Genomic DNA, 19,766 nt, shown 5'->3' on the forward strand with positions numbered 1-19,766 from the left:
TTCTGTCACCACACACCACACTCTTTTACATCTGCTGCTACTGCAAGGTATGTACTTTTATATACATATATATATATACAATCTTCTACTGCAATTTATGTACTTTTATATCCATATATATACTAACTTCTACTGCAAGGTATGTACTTTTACATACATATATATATACTATCTTCTACTGCAAGGTATGTACTTTTATATACACATTATATATATATATATATATATATATATATATATATATATATATATATATATATACAGTATATATATATATATATATAAATATATATATATATATATATATATATATAAATATAAATATATATATATATATATATATATATATATATATATATATATATATATATATATATATATATATATATATATATATATATATATATATATATATATATACTTCTACTGCAAGGTAAATACTTTTATATATATATATATATCCACACACACAATATCTTCCACTGCAAGGTATATACTTTTATATATACTATCTTCTGCAAGTTATGTACTTTTATAAGTACTATATTCTACTGCAAGTTATGTTCTTATATATATATATATGTATATACTATCTTCTACTGCAAGTTATGTACTTTTATATATATATGTATATATATATATACCTATCTTCTACTGCAAGTTATTTACTTTTATATGTACTATCTTCTACTGCAAGTTATGTACTATATTCTACTGCAAGTTACGTACTTTTATATGTACTATCTTCTACTGCAAGGTAAATATATATATATATATATACACACACTATCTTCTACTGCAAGGTATGTACTTTTATATATACTATCTTCTACTCCAAGGTACATACCTGTATACATACTTTTAAATAAACTATCTTCTACTCCAAGGTACATACTTTTATATATACTATCTTCTACTCCAAGGTACATACTTTTATACATACTATCTTCTACTCCAAGGTACATACTTTCATACATTTATATATATACTATACATACTTTTATATATACTATCTTCTACTCCAAGGTAAATACTTTTATATGTACTATCTTCTACTCCAAGGTACATACTTTTATATATACTATCTTCTACTGCAAGTTATGTACTTTTATATGTACTATCTTCTACTGCAAGGTATGTACTTTTATACATACTTTTATATATACTATCTTCTACTCCAAGGTAAATACTTTTATATGTACTATCTTCTACTCCAAGGTAAATATTTGTATATATACTATCTTCTACTGCAAGTTATGTACTTTTATGTGTACTATCTTCTACTGCAAGGTATGTACTTTTATACATACTTTTATATATACTATCTTCTACTCCAAGGTACATACTTTTATATATACTATCTTCTACTCCAAGGTACATACTTTCATATACATACTATCTTCTACTCCAAGGTAAATACTTTTATATATACTATCTTCTACTGCAAGTTATGTACTTTTATATGTACTATCTTCTACTGCAAGGTATGTACTTTTATACATACTTTTATATATACTATCTTCTACTCCAAGGTAAATACTTTTATATGTACTATCTTCTACTCCAAGGTACATACTTTTATATATACTATCTTCTACTGCAAGTTATGTACTTTTATATGTACTATCTTCTACTGCAAGGTATGTACTTTTATACATACTTTTATATATACTATCTTCTACTCCAAGGTAAATACTTTTATATGTACTATCTTCTACTCCAAGGTAAATATTTTTATCTTCTACTGCAAGTTATGTACTTTTATATGTACTATCTTCTACTGCAAGGTATGTACTTTTATACATACTTTTATATATACTATCTTCTACTCCAAGGTACATACTTTTATATATACTATCTTCTACTCCAAGGTACATACTTTCATATACATATTATCTTCTACTCCAAGGTAAATACTTTTATATATAATCTTCTACTCCAAGGTAAATACTTTTATATATACTATCTTCTACAGCAGGGGTCACCAACGCGGTGCCCGCGGGCACCAGGTCGCCCGTAAGGACCAGATGAGTCGCCCGCGGGCCTGTTCTAAAAAAAATAAAAATAAATAAAAATAAAAAATTGAAATCTCGTGACATGAAATCCCATGACATAAAATCACATGACATAAATTCACATGATATGAAATCTAATGACATGAAATCTCGTGACATGAACATGATATAAATTCACATGATATGAAATCCAATGACATGAAACCACATGGCAGGAAATCCCATGGCGTGAAATCCCATGGCATGAAATTACATTACATTAATTCACATATGAAATCTAGTGAAATGAAATCTTGTGACATGAAATCACATGACCTAAATACACTTGATATGAAATCTAGTGACATGAAATCAAATGTATTGTCACATGCCATGAAATCCCATGGCGTGAAATCCCATGGCATGAAATCACATGACATGGCTTGAAATTACATGACATTACATGACAAATTCACATGATATGAAATCTAATGACATTACATCTCGTGACATGAAATCACATGACATAAAATCACATGACATGAAATCACCTGTCATGAAATCACATGACACAAAATCACATGACATGAAATCCCATGACATGAGATCCCATGACATGAAATCACAGGACATGAAATCCCATTAACATAATATCCCATGACATAAAATCACAGGACATGAAAACAGATGACATGAAATCACATGACATGAAATCCCATGCCATGAAATCCCATGACATAAAATCCCATGACATGAAATCACAGGCCATGAAATCACAAGACCTAAAATCACGTGACATGAAATCACATGACATGATATTTCATGTCAAGTGATTACTTGAAATGACATCACATGACATGAAATCCCATGACTTGAAATCACATATGAAATCAAATGACATGAAACTAAATGACATGAAGTCACATGTCATAAAATCACCTGTCATGAAATCACATGACATGAAATCACATGCCATGAAATCACATGACATGCAATCCCATGACTTGAAATCACATATGAAATCAAATGACATATAACCACATGACATGAAATCACATGACGTGAAATCAAATTAAATGAAATCACATTAAAAGAAATCACATGACATGAAATCACATGACATAAATTCACATGATATGAAATCTAGTGACAGGAAATCTTGTGACATGAAATCCCATGACAAAATCACATGACATGAAATCACATTACATAAAATCACATGACATGCAATCAAATGTATTATCACATGGCATGAAATCACATGACATGAAATCATATGGTATGAAATCACATGACATGAAATCATATGATATGAAATCATAACACATAAATTCACATGATATGAAATCACATGCCATGAAATCACATGACATGAAATCACATGAAATGAAATCACATGACACAAAATCACATGACATGAAATCCCATGACATGAAATCCCATGACATGAAATCACAGGACATGAAATCCCATTAACATAATATCCCATGACATAAAATCACAGGACATGAAAACAGATGACATGAAATCACATGACATGAAATCCCATGCCATGAAATCCCATGACATAAAATCCCATGACATGAAATCACAGGCCATGAAATCACAAGACCTAAAATCACGTGACATGAAATCACATGACATGATATTTCGTGTCAAGTGATTACTTGAAATGACATCACATGACATGAAATCCCATGACATGAAATCAAATGACATGAAACCAAATGACATGAAATCACATGTCATAAAATCACCTGTCATGAAATCACATGACATGAAATCACATGCCATGAAATCACATGACATGCAATCCCATGACTTGAAATCACATATGAAATCAAATGACATATAACCACATGACATGAAATCACATGACATGAAATCAAATGAAATTAAATCACATTAAAAGAAATCACATGACATGAAATCACATGACATAAATTCACATGATATGAAATCTAGTGACAGGAAATCTCGTGACATGAAATCCCATGACAAAATCACATGACATGAAATCACATTACATAAAATCACATGACATGCAATCAAATGTATTATCACATGGCATGAAATCACATGACATGAAATCATATGGTATGAAATCACATGACATGAAATCATATGATATGAAATCATAAGACATAAATTCACATGATATGAAATCACATGCCATGAAATCACATGACATGAAATCACATGAAATGAAATCTCATGAAATGAAATCACATGACATGAAATCACATGACATAAATTCACATGATATAAAAATCTAGTGACAGGAAATCTCGTGACATGAAATCCCCTGACAAAATCACAGGACATGAAACCAGATGACATGAAATCCCATGACATGAAATCACATTACATAAAATCACATGACATGCAACCAAATGTATTATCACATGGCATGAAATCACATGATATGAAATCACATGACAAATTCACATGGTATGAAATCTTGTGACATGAAATCCCTTGACATAAAATCACATGTCATAAAATCACATGTCATGAAATCACGTGACACGAAATCGCACGACATGAAACCACATGACATGAAATCCCAGGACATGAAATCCCATGACATAAAATCAAATGACATAAAATCACCTGTCATGAAATCCCATGACATGAAATCCCATGACATAAAATCACATGGCACGAAATGCCATGACATGAAAATCACATTACATGAAATCCCATGACATGAAATCACATTACATGAAATCCCATGTCATGAAATCATATGACATGAATTCACATGACATGAACTCACATGGCACGAAATCCCATGACATGAAATCCCATGACATAAAATCACAGGACATGAAACCAGATGACATGAAATCCCATGATATGAAATCCCATGACATGAAAATAGATAACATGAAATCACATGTCATGAAATCACATGACATGAAATCACATGACATGAAATCACAGGACATGAAATCCCATGACATGAAATCACAGGACATGAAACCAGATGACATGAAATCATATGACATGAAATCATATGACATGAAATCACATGAAATCACAGGCCATTAAATCACATGACATGAAATCCCATGACATGAAATCACATAACATGACATCACATGACATGAAAGCACCTGACATGAAATCACATGTCATGAAATCACATGGCATAAATTCACATGATATGAAATCTAATGACATGAAATCTCGTGACATGAAATCCCATGACATAAAATCACATGTCATGAAATCACATGACACGAAATCACACGACATGAAATCACCTGACATGAATTTACATGACATGAAATCCCAAGACATGAAACCACATGACATGAGATTTCATGTCAAGTGATTACTTGAAATGACATCACATTACATTAAATCATATGACATGAAATCACATGATATGAAATCACGTGACCTAAAATCACATGACATGAAAGCACCTGACATGAAATCACATGAAATGAAATCACATGACATGAAATCACAAGACTTAAAATCACATGGCATGAATTCACATGACATGAGATTTCATGATTTCGTTTCAAGTGATAACTTGAAATGATATCAAATGTCATGAAATCCCGTGACATGAAATCACATGATATGAAATCACATGACATAAGATCACATGACATGACCTCACATGACATGAAATCACATGACATGAAATCTCATGACATGACATCACATGACATAAAATCACATGACATGAGATTTCATGTCAAGTGACTACTTGACATGAAATCACATGTCATGAAATCCAGTGACATGAAATCACATGACATGAAATCACATGACACAAAATCACATGTCATAAATTCCCGTGACATGAAATCACGTGGTATGAAATCACATGACATGACCTCACATGACATGAAATCCCATGATAAGAAATCACATGGCATGAAATCACATGACATGAGATTTCATGTCAAGTGATTACTTAAAATGAAATCACATGTCATGAAATCAAGTGACATGAAATCACATGATATGGAATCACATGATAAGAAATCACATGGCATGACCTCACATTACATGTGATGTCATTTCAAGTAATCACTTTTCATGTCAAGTGATTACTTGAAATGACATCACGACATGACATCACATGATATTAAATCACATGACATGAAATCACCTGACCTTAAATCACATGACATGAACTCACATGACATGAGATTTCATGTCAAATGATTACCTGAAATGACATCACATGTCATGAAATCCTGTGACATGAAATCACATGTCATGAAATCCCGTGACATGAAATCACATGATATGAAATCACATGACATCTCATGAAAGGAAATCACATGATATGAAATCACATGACCTCAAATCACATGATATGAAACCACATGACCTCAAATCACATGATATGAAATCACATGACATGAGATTTCATGTCAAGTGATTACTTGAAATGACATCACATGACATGAAATCCCATGATATTAAATCACATGACATTAAATCACATGACCTAAAATAACATGACCTAAAATCGCATGACATGAAATCACATGACATGAAATTTCATGTCAAGTGATTACTTGAAATGACATCACGTCATGAAATCCAGTGACATGAAATTACATGATATGAAATCTCATGAAATGAAATCACAAGACCTAAAATCACATGACCTAAAATCACGACATGAAATCACATGACATGAGATTTCTTGGTCAACAGCCATACAGGTCACACTGAGGATGGCCGTATAAACAACTTTAACACTTACAAATATGCGCCACACTGTAAACCCACACCCAACAAGAATGACAAACACATTTCGGGAGAACATCCGCACCGTAACACAACATAAACACAACAGAACAAATATCTAGAATCCCTTGCAGCACTAACTCTTCCGGGACGCTACAATATACACCCCCCACCCCCTAAACCCGCCCACCTCAACCTCCTCATGCTCTCTCAGGGAGAGCATGTCCCAAATTCCAAGCTGCTGTTTTGAGGCATGTTAAAAAAAAAAGCACTCTGTGACTTCAATAATAAATATGGCAGTGCCATGTTGGCATTTTTTTTCCATAACTTGAGTTGATTTATTTAGGAAAACCTTGTTACATTGTTTAATGCATCCAACGGGGCATCACAACAAAATTAGGCATAATAATTTGTTAATTCCACGACTGTATATATTGGTATCGGTTGATATCGGAATCGGTAATTAAGAGTTGGACAATATCGGAATATCGGCAAAAAAGCCATTATCGGACATCTCTACTTGAAATGAAATCCTGTGACATGAAATCACATGACATGACCTCACATGACATGAAATCACTTGACATGAAATCACATAACATGAAATCCCATTGATTGATTGATTGAAACGTTTATTAGTAGATTGCACAGTGAAGTACATATTCCGTACAATTGACCACTAAATGGTAACACCCGAATAAGTTTTTCAACTTGTTTAAGTCGGGGTCCACGTAAATAAATTCATGGTACAAATATATACTATTATTATAATACAGTCATCACACAAGTTAATCATCAGAGTATATACATTGAATTATTTACATTATTTACAATCCGGGGGGTCGGATGAGGAGGGTTTGGTTAATATCAGCACTTCAGTCATCAACAATTGCATCATCAGAAAAATGGACATTGAAACAATGTAGGTCTGACTTGGTAGGATATGTACAGCGAGCAGAGAACATAGTGAGCTCAGATAGCATAAGAACAAGTATATACATTAGAAATACATTTGGTTATTTACAATCCGGGGAGGTGGATGTGGAAGGGGGAGAGTGTTAGTCAGGGGTTGAAGTTGCCTGGAGGTGTTCTTTTAGTGCGCTTTTGAAGGAGGATGGAGAAGCCCTATCTTTTACACCTGTTGGAAGTGCATTCCACATTGATGTGGCATAGAAAGAGAATGAGTTAAGACCTTTGTTAGATCGGAATCTGGGTTTAACGTGGTTAGTGGAGCTCCCCCTGGTGTTGTGGTTATGGCGGTCATTTAAGTTATGGAAGTAGTTTGACATGTACTTCGGTATCAGGGAGGTGTAGTGGATTTTATAGACTAGGCTCAGTGCAAGTTGTTTTACTCTGTCCTCCACCCTGAGCCAGCCCACTTTGGAAAAGTGGGTAGGAGTGAGGTGTGATCTGGGGTGGAGGTCTAAAAGTAATCTGACTAGCTTGTTCTGGGATGTTTGGAGTCTAGATTTGAGTGTTTTGGAGGTGCTAGAGTACCAGGAGTTGCATGCGTAATCGAAAAAGGGTTGAATGAGAGTTCCCACTAGAATCTTCAAGGTGCTTTTGTTGACCAGAGAGGAGATTCTGTAGAGAAATCTCGTTTGTTGGTTGACCTTTTTGATTACCTTGGTTGCCATTTTATCACAGGAAATATTAGCCTCTAGAATGGAACCTAGGTAGGCGACCTCATCTTTCCTGGTGATAACAATGTCACCCACTTTTATAGTGAAGTCACTGACTTTGTTGAGATTGATTTGGGACCCAAATAGGATATATTCCGTTTTACCCAAATGTATGGATAGCTTGTTGTCAGCGAGCCAGGTGCAAATACTAAGGAGTTCAGCACTGAGGATTTTCTCCACCTGTGACTTGTCCTTGCCGGATACCAGCAGGGCCGAGTCATCCGCAAACAAGAACAATTCACAGTCGCATGCTGATGACATGTCATTTACGTACATTAGGAACAGTAAAGGCCCTAATATACTGCCTTGGGGGACTCCACAGCTTACTGAGAGAGGGAGGGGGGTGCCGCTTACCTCTACCACCTGTTCCCTCCCCTCCAAGTAAGATTGCATCCAGCTCGATGAGGTTTTATCAAATCCGATTGCTCTGAGCTTATCCAACAGTATAGCGTGGTTAACGGTGTCAAAGGCCTTCTGAAGGTCCAGCATGACCATGCCGCAGTATTTGCCCGCGTCCACCTCATGTGTGATGTGGTCGGTCAGATAGAGAAGACGTTTGTCAGTGGAGTGGTTAGTTCTGAAGCCGGATTGGAATTTGTACATGAGTGTACATGACATGAAATCACATGTCATAAAATCCCGTGACATGAAATCACATGATATGGAATCATATGACATGAATTCACACATGACATGAAATCACATATAAAATCACATGACATGAAATCACATGATATGGAATCATATGACATGAATTCACATGACATGACATGAAATCACATATAAAATCACATGACATGAAATCACATGATATGGAATCATATGACATGAAATCACATGACACGACCTCACATGACATGAAATCACATGACCTAAAATCACATGGCATGAGATTTCATGTCATGTGATTACTTGAAATGAAATCCTGTGACATGAAATCACATGATATGAAATCACATGACATGAAATCACATGACATGACCTCACATGACATGAAATCACATGACATGACCTCACATGACATGAAATCACATGACATGACATCACATGACATGAAATCACATGACATGAAATCACACGACATAACCTCACATGACATGTAATCACATGACATGACATCACTTGGCATGAAATCACATGGCATGAAATCACATGACATGAAATCACACGACATAACCTCACATGACATGTAATCACATGACATGACATCACTTGGCATGAAATCACATGGCATGAAATCACATGACATGACCTCACATGACATGAAATCACATGACATGACATCACTTGACATGAAATCACATGACATGAAATCCTTTGGTAGAGAAGGCGAAGTTTAACAGAAACATTTGAGATTTGTACACTTAGTCAGTGCTCTAAGTCCCGCCCCCTAGTTTACTGGTTGAAGTGGGCGTGTCTTTAGCTAACATTGTTGTGCTTTTTAGCGCAGGGCGAGGAGTCAAATAATGACGCCGCTGCTCCGCTTCAGCTGGATCCAGCTTTGGACTGTCACCCTGGTCACCTGGATCACCTGGGTCACAAGCGTGTCGGCAGGGTCGGAGCCGGAATCGCTTTATGAGCTCCACCAATCAGAAATGTCCTTCGAGCAAGCCCAAAAGGAATGTCGACCCCACCAGCTCGCCACCTTCGCTACCCAGCAGGAGCTGGCCCAAATCCTGCACGTCTTGTCCAGTTCTGACCTGCAGCTGGCCCAAAGGCCTTTTTGGGTGGGGCTGAGGAAGGCCAAGAACCAGTGTGTGGTTCCCTCGCTGCCCCTCAGAGGCTTCAGGTGGACCTCGGACGGGCGTGCTGAGGTGCACCAGAGTCAATGGGTGGAGGAGCCGGAGCACACCTGCACATCAGTTCGCTGTGCGGCGCTGCTCACCCAGCAGGACCGCTCCACCGTCACCAAGTGGGGTCTGATCCCGCTGAGCTGCAAGACCCGCAAATCGTTCATCTGCAAGCTGGCCTCCAGTAGAGCTGACTCGGAATCCACTGGACAGGAAGTACTAGAACTCGCAACTCCAGAACCTGCCCAGGCTGAAAAAAACAAACCGGCTGAACCAGAAATATCAACACCAGAACCAGCTGAACCAGAAAGACCAGCTCCAGAACTGGCTGAACCAGAACCAGCTGGACCAGAAACATCTGCACCGGAACTGGATGAACCAGAATCTACTGATCCCGAACAAACAGCACCGGCAACAGGTGAGCCAGAACCAGCTGAACCCGAGCCAACAGAACCGACACAAGAGCAAAACCCCAAATCCGGGACTCGTCAGTGTCCTTCGCCCGTGGTCCCTGGAGCGCGCTTCCTCAGTCTGGACCCGGCCGAAAGCAGCAGAATCCAGGTGGACTGCTGGTCCCTGGTCCAACTGGACTTGTACTGTTTGGGCCCCCCCGCCAACTGGCGCCTGCCCAACGGCGCTGCCGCCAATCTGAGCTCAGTGTGCACGCCGTGTGGGCTCGGTTTTCTCAAAGATGACTCGGGAGAGTGCGTGGATGTGGACGAGTGCGTCGGTGCGCATGAGTGCTCGCATGTGTGCATTAACACGGTGGGCTCGTACGCGTGTGAGTGCACGGACCGCGGCGGCCGACAGAACCCCGAGGACTCTGCGGCGTGTGCACCCACAGACACCGGCGGTCCCTTTACAGGCGTCCTGGTGCCGGTGTTGGTGGCCCTGGCGGCGCTGGTGGTTCTGGTGGCGGTCGGCGTGGTGACGCTCAAGTGCTGCCTGAGAAGGAGGAGCCGGCAAAGACAAGGTGCCCCAAACAAGATGGTCGCTTGAGGTGACATCACTCTGACGCAAATAAATATATCACTTTATGATGTACTATAATATATATTTTTTAATGTTTTTTATAATCATGTTATGATGAACTATATTATACATTTTTAAATGTTTTTAATAAACATGTTATGATGAACTATATTATACATTTTTAAATGTTTTTAATAAACATGTTATGATGAACTATATTATACATTTTTAAATGTTTTTAATAATAATGTTATGATTAACTATATTATATATTTTTAAATGTTTTTTATAATCAAGTTATGACGAACTATATTATACATTTTTAAAGGTAATGAAACACTATATCATACATTTTTAAATGTTCATATTATGTAAGAAAACGCTATATTATACATTTTTAAAGTTTTTTTTATAATCATGTTATGTACTGAGCAAGGTGTCTGTGATTACATTCAACCCAGTGGTTAAGACTGTTGACTCGCAATATAGGGTGCTGGGTTCAAACCCCACTCTTGTTGACAGTATTTTGTTCCACTTCCATCATACTTTACTGAGCAAGGTGTCCTCGATTACATTTGTGTATGGAACAAAATCGTGTCTTCACAGCACTGAGGGCAGCCCAGTGGTTAAGACTGTTGTCTCAGATTGAAGGGTGATGGTTTCAAACCCCACTCTGGTTGACAGTATCTTGTTCCACCTCCATCATACTTTATTGAGCAAGGAGTCTGTGATTACATTTGTGTATGGAACACAATCCATGCTTGACATAACTCAGGATAGTCCAGTGGTTAAGACTGTTGACTGGGAATGTAGGGTGCTGGGTTCAAGTCCTGGTGAGGTGGATATGTAAGTTAGAAAAGTGTGTCAGGATGCGTCAAGGTGACATTTTTTGTGGTGTGTTACCTCTCCCATGTCATATTAACTTAAATAACTATTTAATTAACTTGTTTTTATCCAATTACAATTAACACACACACACACACACACACACACACACACACACACACACACACACACCTACACACACACACACACACACACACACACACACACACACACACACACACACACACACACACACACACACACACACACAAACACACACACACACACACACACGCACACACGTAACCCCTGAGGTGTCATCATTGACTATTTATTCTTGATTATCATTATCATTGACTTAAGGTTTCAACTCTATGTGGACAACAACTAGCACATAACATGAGTGTGTGAAGGAGATGAAACATGACACGAGTGTGTGAGGGAGATGAAACATGACACAAGTGTGTGATGGAGATGAAACATGACACGAGTGTGTGATGGTGATGAAACATGACACAAGTGCGTGATGGAGATGAAACATGACACGAGTGTGTGTGGGAGATGAAACGACACGAGTGTGTGATGGAGATGAAACATGACACGAGTGTGTGATGGAGATGAAACATGACACAAGTGTGTGATGGAGATGAAACATGACACGAGTGTGTGTGGGAGATGAAACGACACGAGTGTGTGATGGAGATGAAACATGACACGAGTGTGTGATGGAGATGAAACATGACACAAGTGTGTGATGGAGATGAAACATGACAGGTGTGATGGAGATGAAACATGACACGAGTGTGTGTGTGGGAGATGAAACATGACACAAGTGTGTGTGTTGGAGATGAAACATGACACGAGTGTGTGTGGGAGATGAAACATGACACGAGTGTGTGTGGGAGATGAAACATGACACAAGTGTGTGTGGGAGATGAAACAGCCCACAATGGATGTCGTCTTGATGCCATACAGCCAAAGTACTGATTACTAGTCTGGGGTTTGAACTTAGTACCCCTGTATTAAGAGCCCACAGTGTTGACCATTGAGCTATCCTAAATCACTTTCAGTCATGATTTTTAAAATACAAATGCAATCATTAAACCATGATAGAGGTGACACAAAAAACTCCACTTTCCACATCGTGGATTTGAACCCAGTACTACTGACTGAGAGGCAGCAGTTTTAATCATTGCACTATCCTGACTAGATTCCTGTGACTAGATTCTGTTCATTCACTCATGTCATCATGACACCTGTCCTGGTAAACTACCATTGATGTGACACAACATGTTGACACAAGTAAACATGCTGCAGGATTGCTTGTATCGCACATGATACCACACTCAAGTAAACACGCTGCAGGACTGCTTGTATCGCACATGATATCACACACAAGTAAACACACTGCAGGACTGTTTGTATCGCACATGATATCACACACAAGTAAACATGCTGCAGGACTGCTTGTATCGCACATGATACCACACACAAGCATTCTGTAGGACTGCTTGTATCGCACATGATATCACACACTGGTAAACATGCTGCAGGACTGCTTGTATTGCACATGATATCACACACAAGTAAACATGCTGCAGGACTGCTTGTATTGCACATGATCTCACACACACAAGTAAACATGCTGCAGGACTGCTTGTATCGCACATGATATCACACACAAGTAAACATGCTGCAGGACTGCTTGTATCGCACATGATATCACAGACAAGTAAACATGCTGCAGGACTGCTTGTATCGAACATGATATCACACACAAGTAAACACACTGCAGGACTGCTTGTATTACACATGATATCACACACAATTAAACACGCTGCAGGACTGCTTGTATCGCACATGATATCACACACAAATAAGCATGCTGCAGGACTGTTTGTATCGCAATTGATATCACACACAAACACGCTGCAGGACTGCTTGTATCGCACATGATATCACACACAAGTAAACACGCTGCAGGACTGCTTGTATCGCACATGATATCACACAAGTAAACATGCTGCAGTACTGCTTGTATCACACATGATATCACACAAGTAAATATGCTGCAGGACTGCTTGTATCGCACATGATACCACACAAGTAAACATGCTGCAGGACTGCTTGTATCGCACATGATATCACACACAAGTAAACATGCTGCAGGACTGCTTGTATCACACATGATATCACACACACACGTAAACACTGCAGGACTACTTGTATCACACATGATATCACACAAGTAAACATGCTGCAGGACTGCTTGTATCGCACATGCTTAAGATTAAAGATTAAGATTAAAGCACCAATGATTGTCACACACACACTAGATGTGGTGAAATTTGTCCTCTGCATTTGTCCCATCCCCTTGGGGAGCAGTGGGCAGCAGCGGCGCCGCGCCCGGGAATCATTTTGGTGATTTAACCCCCAACTCCAACCCTTTGTTGCTGAGTGCCAAGCAGGGAGGTTATGGGTCCCATTTTTATAGTCTTTGGTATGACTCGGCCACACAAGTAAACATGTTGCAGGATTGCTTGTATCGCACATGATATCACACACATGTAAACATGCTGCAGGACTGCTTGTATCACACATGATATCACACACACAAGTAAACACTGCAGGACTACTTGTATCACACATGATATCACAAAGAGTATAAGCAGCACATGTTTTGAGAAAAGTGTTTTACCTTCCATCTAGTGGTGCTTGTTGGTGCTTGTATTTGTGATGCATACAATCATGCAGTATTTATGGAAAACATATCAGAACATATCATATCATCTGGTGACATGTGTCACTAGTCCACTCCTCACTGAGGACATGAGGAGGAATAAAATGTATTTCTTTAATACATCTATTTTACTCTCATCTTTATTTATTTACTCTTCTTTTTATAGTCTAATTAGACTACTACACATAACAGACCAGCAGGTGGTAGCACTACATACAAGAGACCAGCAGGTGGAAGCACTACATAAAAGAGACCAGCAGGTGGAAGCACTACATACAAGAGAACAGCATGTGGTAGCACTACATACAAGAGACCAGCAGGTGGCAGCACTACATACAAGAGACCAGCAGGTGGTAGCACTACATACAACAGATCAACAGGTGGCAGCACTACATACAAGAGAACAGCATGTGGTAGCACTACATACAAGAGACCAACAGGTGGCAGCACTACATACAAGAGAACAGCATGTGGTAGCACTACATACAAGAGACCAACAGGTGGCAGCACTACATACAAGAGAACAGCATGTGGTAACACTACATACAAAAGACCAGCAGTTGGTAGCACCACATACAAGAGACCAGCAGGTGGCAGCACTACATACAAGAGAACAGCAGGTGGTAGCACTACATACAAGAGACCAGCAGGTTGCAGCACTTCATACAAGAGAACAGCATGTGGTAGCACTACATACAAGAGACCAGCAGGTGGCAGCACTACATACAAGAGAACAGCATGTGGTAGCACTACATACAACAGACCAGCAAGTGGTAGCACTACATACAAGAGAACAGCATGTGGTAGCACTGCACGCAAGAGAACAGCAGGTGGTAGCACTACATACAAGAGACCAGCAGGTGGCAGCACTACATACAAGATACCAGCAGGTGGCAGCACTACATACAATAGACCAGCAGGTGGCAGCCCTACATACAAGAGACCAGCATGTGGTAGCACTACATACAAGAGAACAGCAGGTGGCAGCACTACATACAATATACCAGCAGGTGGCAGCACTACATACAATAGACCAGCAGGTGGCAGCACATCATAAAAGAGACCAACAGGTGGTAGCACTACATACAAGAGACCAGCAGGTGGTAGCACTACATACAATATACCAGCAGGTGGCAGCACTACATACAAGAGACCAGCAGGTGGCAGCACATCATAAAAGAGACCAACAGGTGGTAGTACTACATACAAGAGACTGGCAGGTGGCAGCACTACATACAAGAGACCAGCTGGTGGCAGCACTACATACAAGAGACCAGCAGTTGGCAGCACTACATACAAGAGAACAGCAGGTGGCAGCACTACATACAAGAGACCAGCAGGTGGTAGCACTACAAACAAGAGAACAGCGGGTGGTAGCACTACATACAAAAGGCCAGCAGGTGGTAGCACTGAATACAAGAGACCAGCAGGTGGTAGCACAACACAAGAGAGAACAGCAGGTGGTAGCACTACATAGAAGAGAACAGCAGGTGGTAACACTACATACAACAGATCAGCAGGTGGTAGCGCTACATACAACGGACCCACGGATGGTAGCACTACATACAAGAGACAAGCAGGTGGCAGCACAACATACAACATATCAGCAGGTGGTAGCGCTACATACAATGGACCCAGAGGTGGAAGCACTACATACAAGCGACCAGCAGGTGGTAGCACTACATACAACAGACCAGCAGATGGTAGCACTACACACAATAGGCCAGCAGGTGGTAGCACTACATACAAAAGACCAGCAAGTGGTAGCACTACATACAAAAGAACAGCATGTGGTAGCACTACACACAAGAGACCAGCAGGTGGTAGCACTACATACAACAGACCAGCAAGTGGTAGCACTACATACAAGAGAACAGCATGTGGTAGCACTACATACAACAGACCAGCAAGTGGTAGCACTACATACAAGAGAACAGCATGTGGTAGCACTACATACAAGAGACCAGAAGGTGGTAGCACTACACACAAGAGACCAGCAGGTGGTAACACTACATACAAGAGACCAGCAGGTGGTAGCACTACATACAAGAGACCAGAAGGTGGTAGCACTACACACAAGAGACCAGCAGGTGGTAGCACTACATACAAAAGACCAGCAGGTGGTAGAACTACATACAAGAGACCAGCAGGTGGTACCACTACATACAAGAGACCAGCAGGTGGTAGCACTACATACAAGAGACCAGCAGGTGGTAGCACTACATACAAGAGACCAGCAGGTGGCAGCACTACATACAAGAGACCAACAGGTGGCAGCACTACATACAAGAGAAGAGCATGTGGTAGCACTACATACAAAAGACCAGCAGGTGGTAAAACTACATACAAGAGACCAGCAGGTGGCAGCACTACATACAAGAGAACAGCAGGTGGTAGCACTATTTACAAGAGACCAGCAGGTGGCAGCACTACATACAAGAGACCAGCAGGTGGCAGCACTACATACAAGAGAACAGCAGGTGGTAGCACTACATACAAAAGACCAGCAGGTGGTAAAACTACATACAAGAGACCAGCAGGTGGTAGCACTACATACAAGAGACCAACAGGTGGCAGCACTACATACAAGAGAACAGCATGTGGTAGCACTACATACAAGAGACCAGCAGGTGGTAGCACTACATACAAGAGAACAGCAGGTGGTAGCACTACATACAAAAGACAAGCAGGTGGTAGAACTACATACAAGAGACCAGCAGGTGGTAGCACTACATACAAGAGACCAACAGGTGGCAGCACTACATACAAGAGAACAGCATGTGGTAGCACTACATACAAGAGACCAGCAGGTGGTAGCACTACATACAAGAGAACAACAGGTGGCAGCACTACATACAAGAGAACAGCATGTTGTAGCACTACATACAAGAGAACAGCATGTGGTAGCACTACATACAAGAGACCAGCAGGTGGTAGCACTACATACAAATGACCAGCAGGTGGCAGCACTACATACAAGAGACCAGCAAGTTGCAGCATTACATACAAGAGAACAGCATGTGGTAGCACTACATACAAGAGACCAGCAGGTGGCAGCAAAACATACAAGAGACCAACAGGTGGTAGCACTACATACAAGAGACCAGCAGGTGGCAGCACTACATACAATATACCAGCAGGTGGCAGCACTACATACAAGAGACCAGCAGGTGGCAGCACATCATAAAAGAGACCAACAGGTGGTAGCACTACATAAAAGAGAACAGCAGGTGGCAGCACTACATACAATATACCAGCAGGTGGCAGCACTACATACAAGAGACCAGCAGGTGGCAGCACATCATAAAAGAGACCAACAGGTGGTAGTACTACATACAAGAGACTGGCAGGTGGCAGCACTACATACAAGAGACCAGCAGGTGGCAGCACTACATACAAGAGACCAGCAGTTGGAAGCACTACATACAAGAGAACAGCAGGTGGCAGCACTACATACAAGAGACCAGCAGGTGGTAGCACTACAAACAAGAGAACAGCGGGTGGTAGCACTACATACAAAAGGCCAGCAGGTGGTAGCACTGAATACAAGAGACCAGCAGGTGGTAGCACAACACAAGAGAGAACAGCAGGTGGTAGCACTACATACAACAGATCAGCAGGTGGTAGCGCTACATACAACGGACCCACGGATGGTAGCACTACATACAAGAGACAAGCAGGTGGCAGCACAACATACAACATATCAGCAGGTGGTAGCGCTACATACAATGGACCCAGAGGTGGAAGCACTACATACAAGCGACCAGCAGGTGGTAGCACTACATACAACAGACCAGCAGATGGTAGCACTACACACAATAGGCCAGCAGGTGGTAGCACTACTTACAAAAGACCAGCAAGTGGTAGCACTACATACAAAAGAACAGCATGTGGTAGCACTACTTACAAAAGACCAGCAGGTGGTAGCACTACACACAAGAGACCAGCAGGTGGTAGCACTACATACAACAGACCAGCAAGTGGTAGCACTACATACAAGAGAACAGCATGTGGTAGCACTACATACAACAGACCAGCAAGTGGTAGCACTACATACAAGAGAACAGCATGTGGTAGCACTACATACAAGAGACCAGAAGGTGGTAGCACTACACACAAGAGACCAGCAGGTGGTAACACTACATACAAAAGACAAGCAGGTGGTAGCACTACATACAAGAGACCAGAAGGTGGTAGCACTACACACAAGAGACCAGCAGGTGGTAGCACTACATACAAAAGACCAGCAGGTGGTAGAACTACATACAAGAGACCAGCAGGTGGTAGCACTACATACAAGAGACCAGCAGGTGGTAGCACTACATACAAGAGACCAGCAGGTGGTAGCACTACATACAAGAGACCAGCAGGTGGCAGCACTACATACAAGAGACCAACAGGTGGTAGCACTACATACAAGAGAAGAGCATGTGGTAGCACTACATACAAAAGACCAGCAGGTGGTAAAACTACATACTAGAGACCAGCAGGTGGCAGCACTACATACAAGAGAACAGCAGGTGGTAGCACTATTTACAAGAGACCAGCAGGTGGCAGCACTACATACAAGAGAACAGCAGGTGGTAAAACTACATACAAGAGACCAGCAGGTGGCAGCACTACATACAAGAGACCAGCAGGTGGCAGCACTACATACAAGAGAACAGCAGGTGGTAGCACTACATACAAAAGACCAGCAGGTGGTAAAACTACATACAAGAGAACAGCATGTGGTAGCACTACATACAAGAGACCAGCAGGTGGTAGCACTACATACAAGAGAACAGCAGGTGGTAGCACTACATACAAAAGACAAGCAGGTGGTAGAACTAGATACAAGAGACCAGCAGGTGGTAGCACTACATACAAGAGACCAACAGGTGGCAGCACTACATACAAGAGAACAGCATGTGGTAGCACTACATACAAGAGACCAGCAGGTGGTAGCACTACATACAAGAGAACAACAGGTGGCAGCACTACATACAAGAGAACAGCATGTTGTAGCACTACATACAAGAGAACAGCATGTGGTAGC

The 19,766-nt window shown here is 40.4% G+C and overlaps 1 protein-coding gene across 1 annotated transcript; it reads left to right on the top strand.

Annotated features, from left to right (window-relative positions):
- The first annotated feature begins 14 nt into the window (after positions 1–14).
- Positions 15–14,821, top strand: clec14a (C-type lectin domain containing 14A). The gene is made up of 2 exons (XM_062050633.1): positions 15–47; positions 9,852–14,821. Exon 2 carries the CDS (start codon positions 9,868–9,870, stop codon positions 11,188–11,190), a length of 1,323 nt encoding a protein of 440 aa, XP_061906617.1. The 5' UTR covers positions 15–47; positions 9,852–9,867; the 3' UTR covers positions 11,191–14,821.
- The last annotated feature ends 4,945 nt before the right edge of the window (positions 14,822–19,766 follow it).

This window comes from Entelurus aequoreus, linkage group LG06 (assembly GCF_033978785.1).
Source record: "Entelurus aequoreus isolate RoL-2023_Sb linkage group LG06, RoL_Eaeq_v1.1, whole genome shotgun sequence".
In the NCBI taxonomy this organism is placed as follows: domain Eukaryota; kingdom Metazoa; phylum Chordata; class Actinopteri; order Syngnathiformes; family Syngnathidae; genus Entelurus; species Entelurus aequoreus.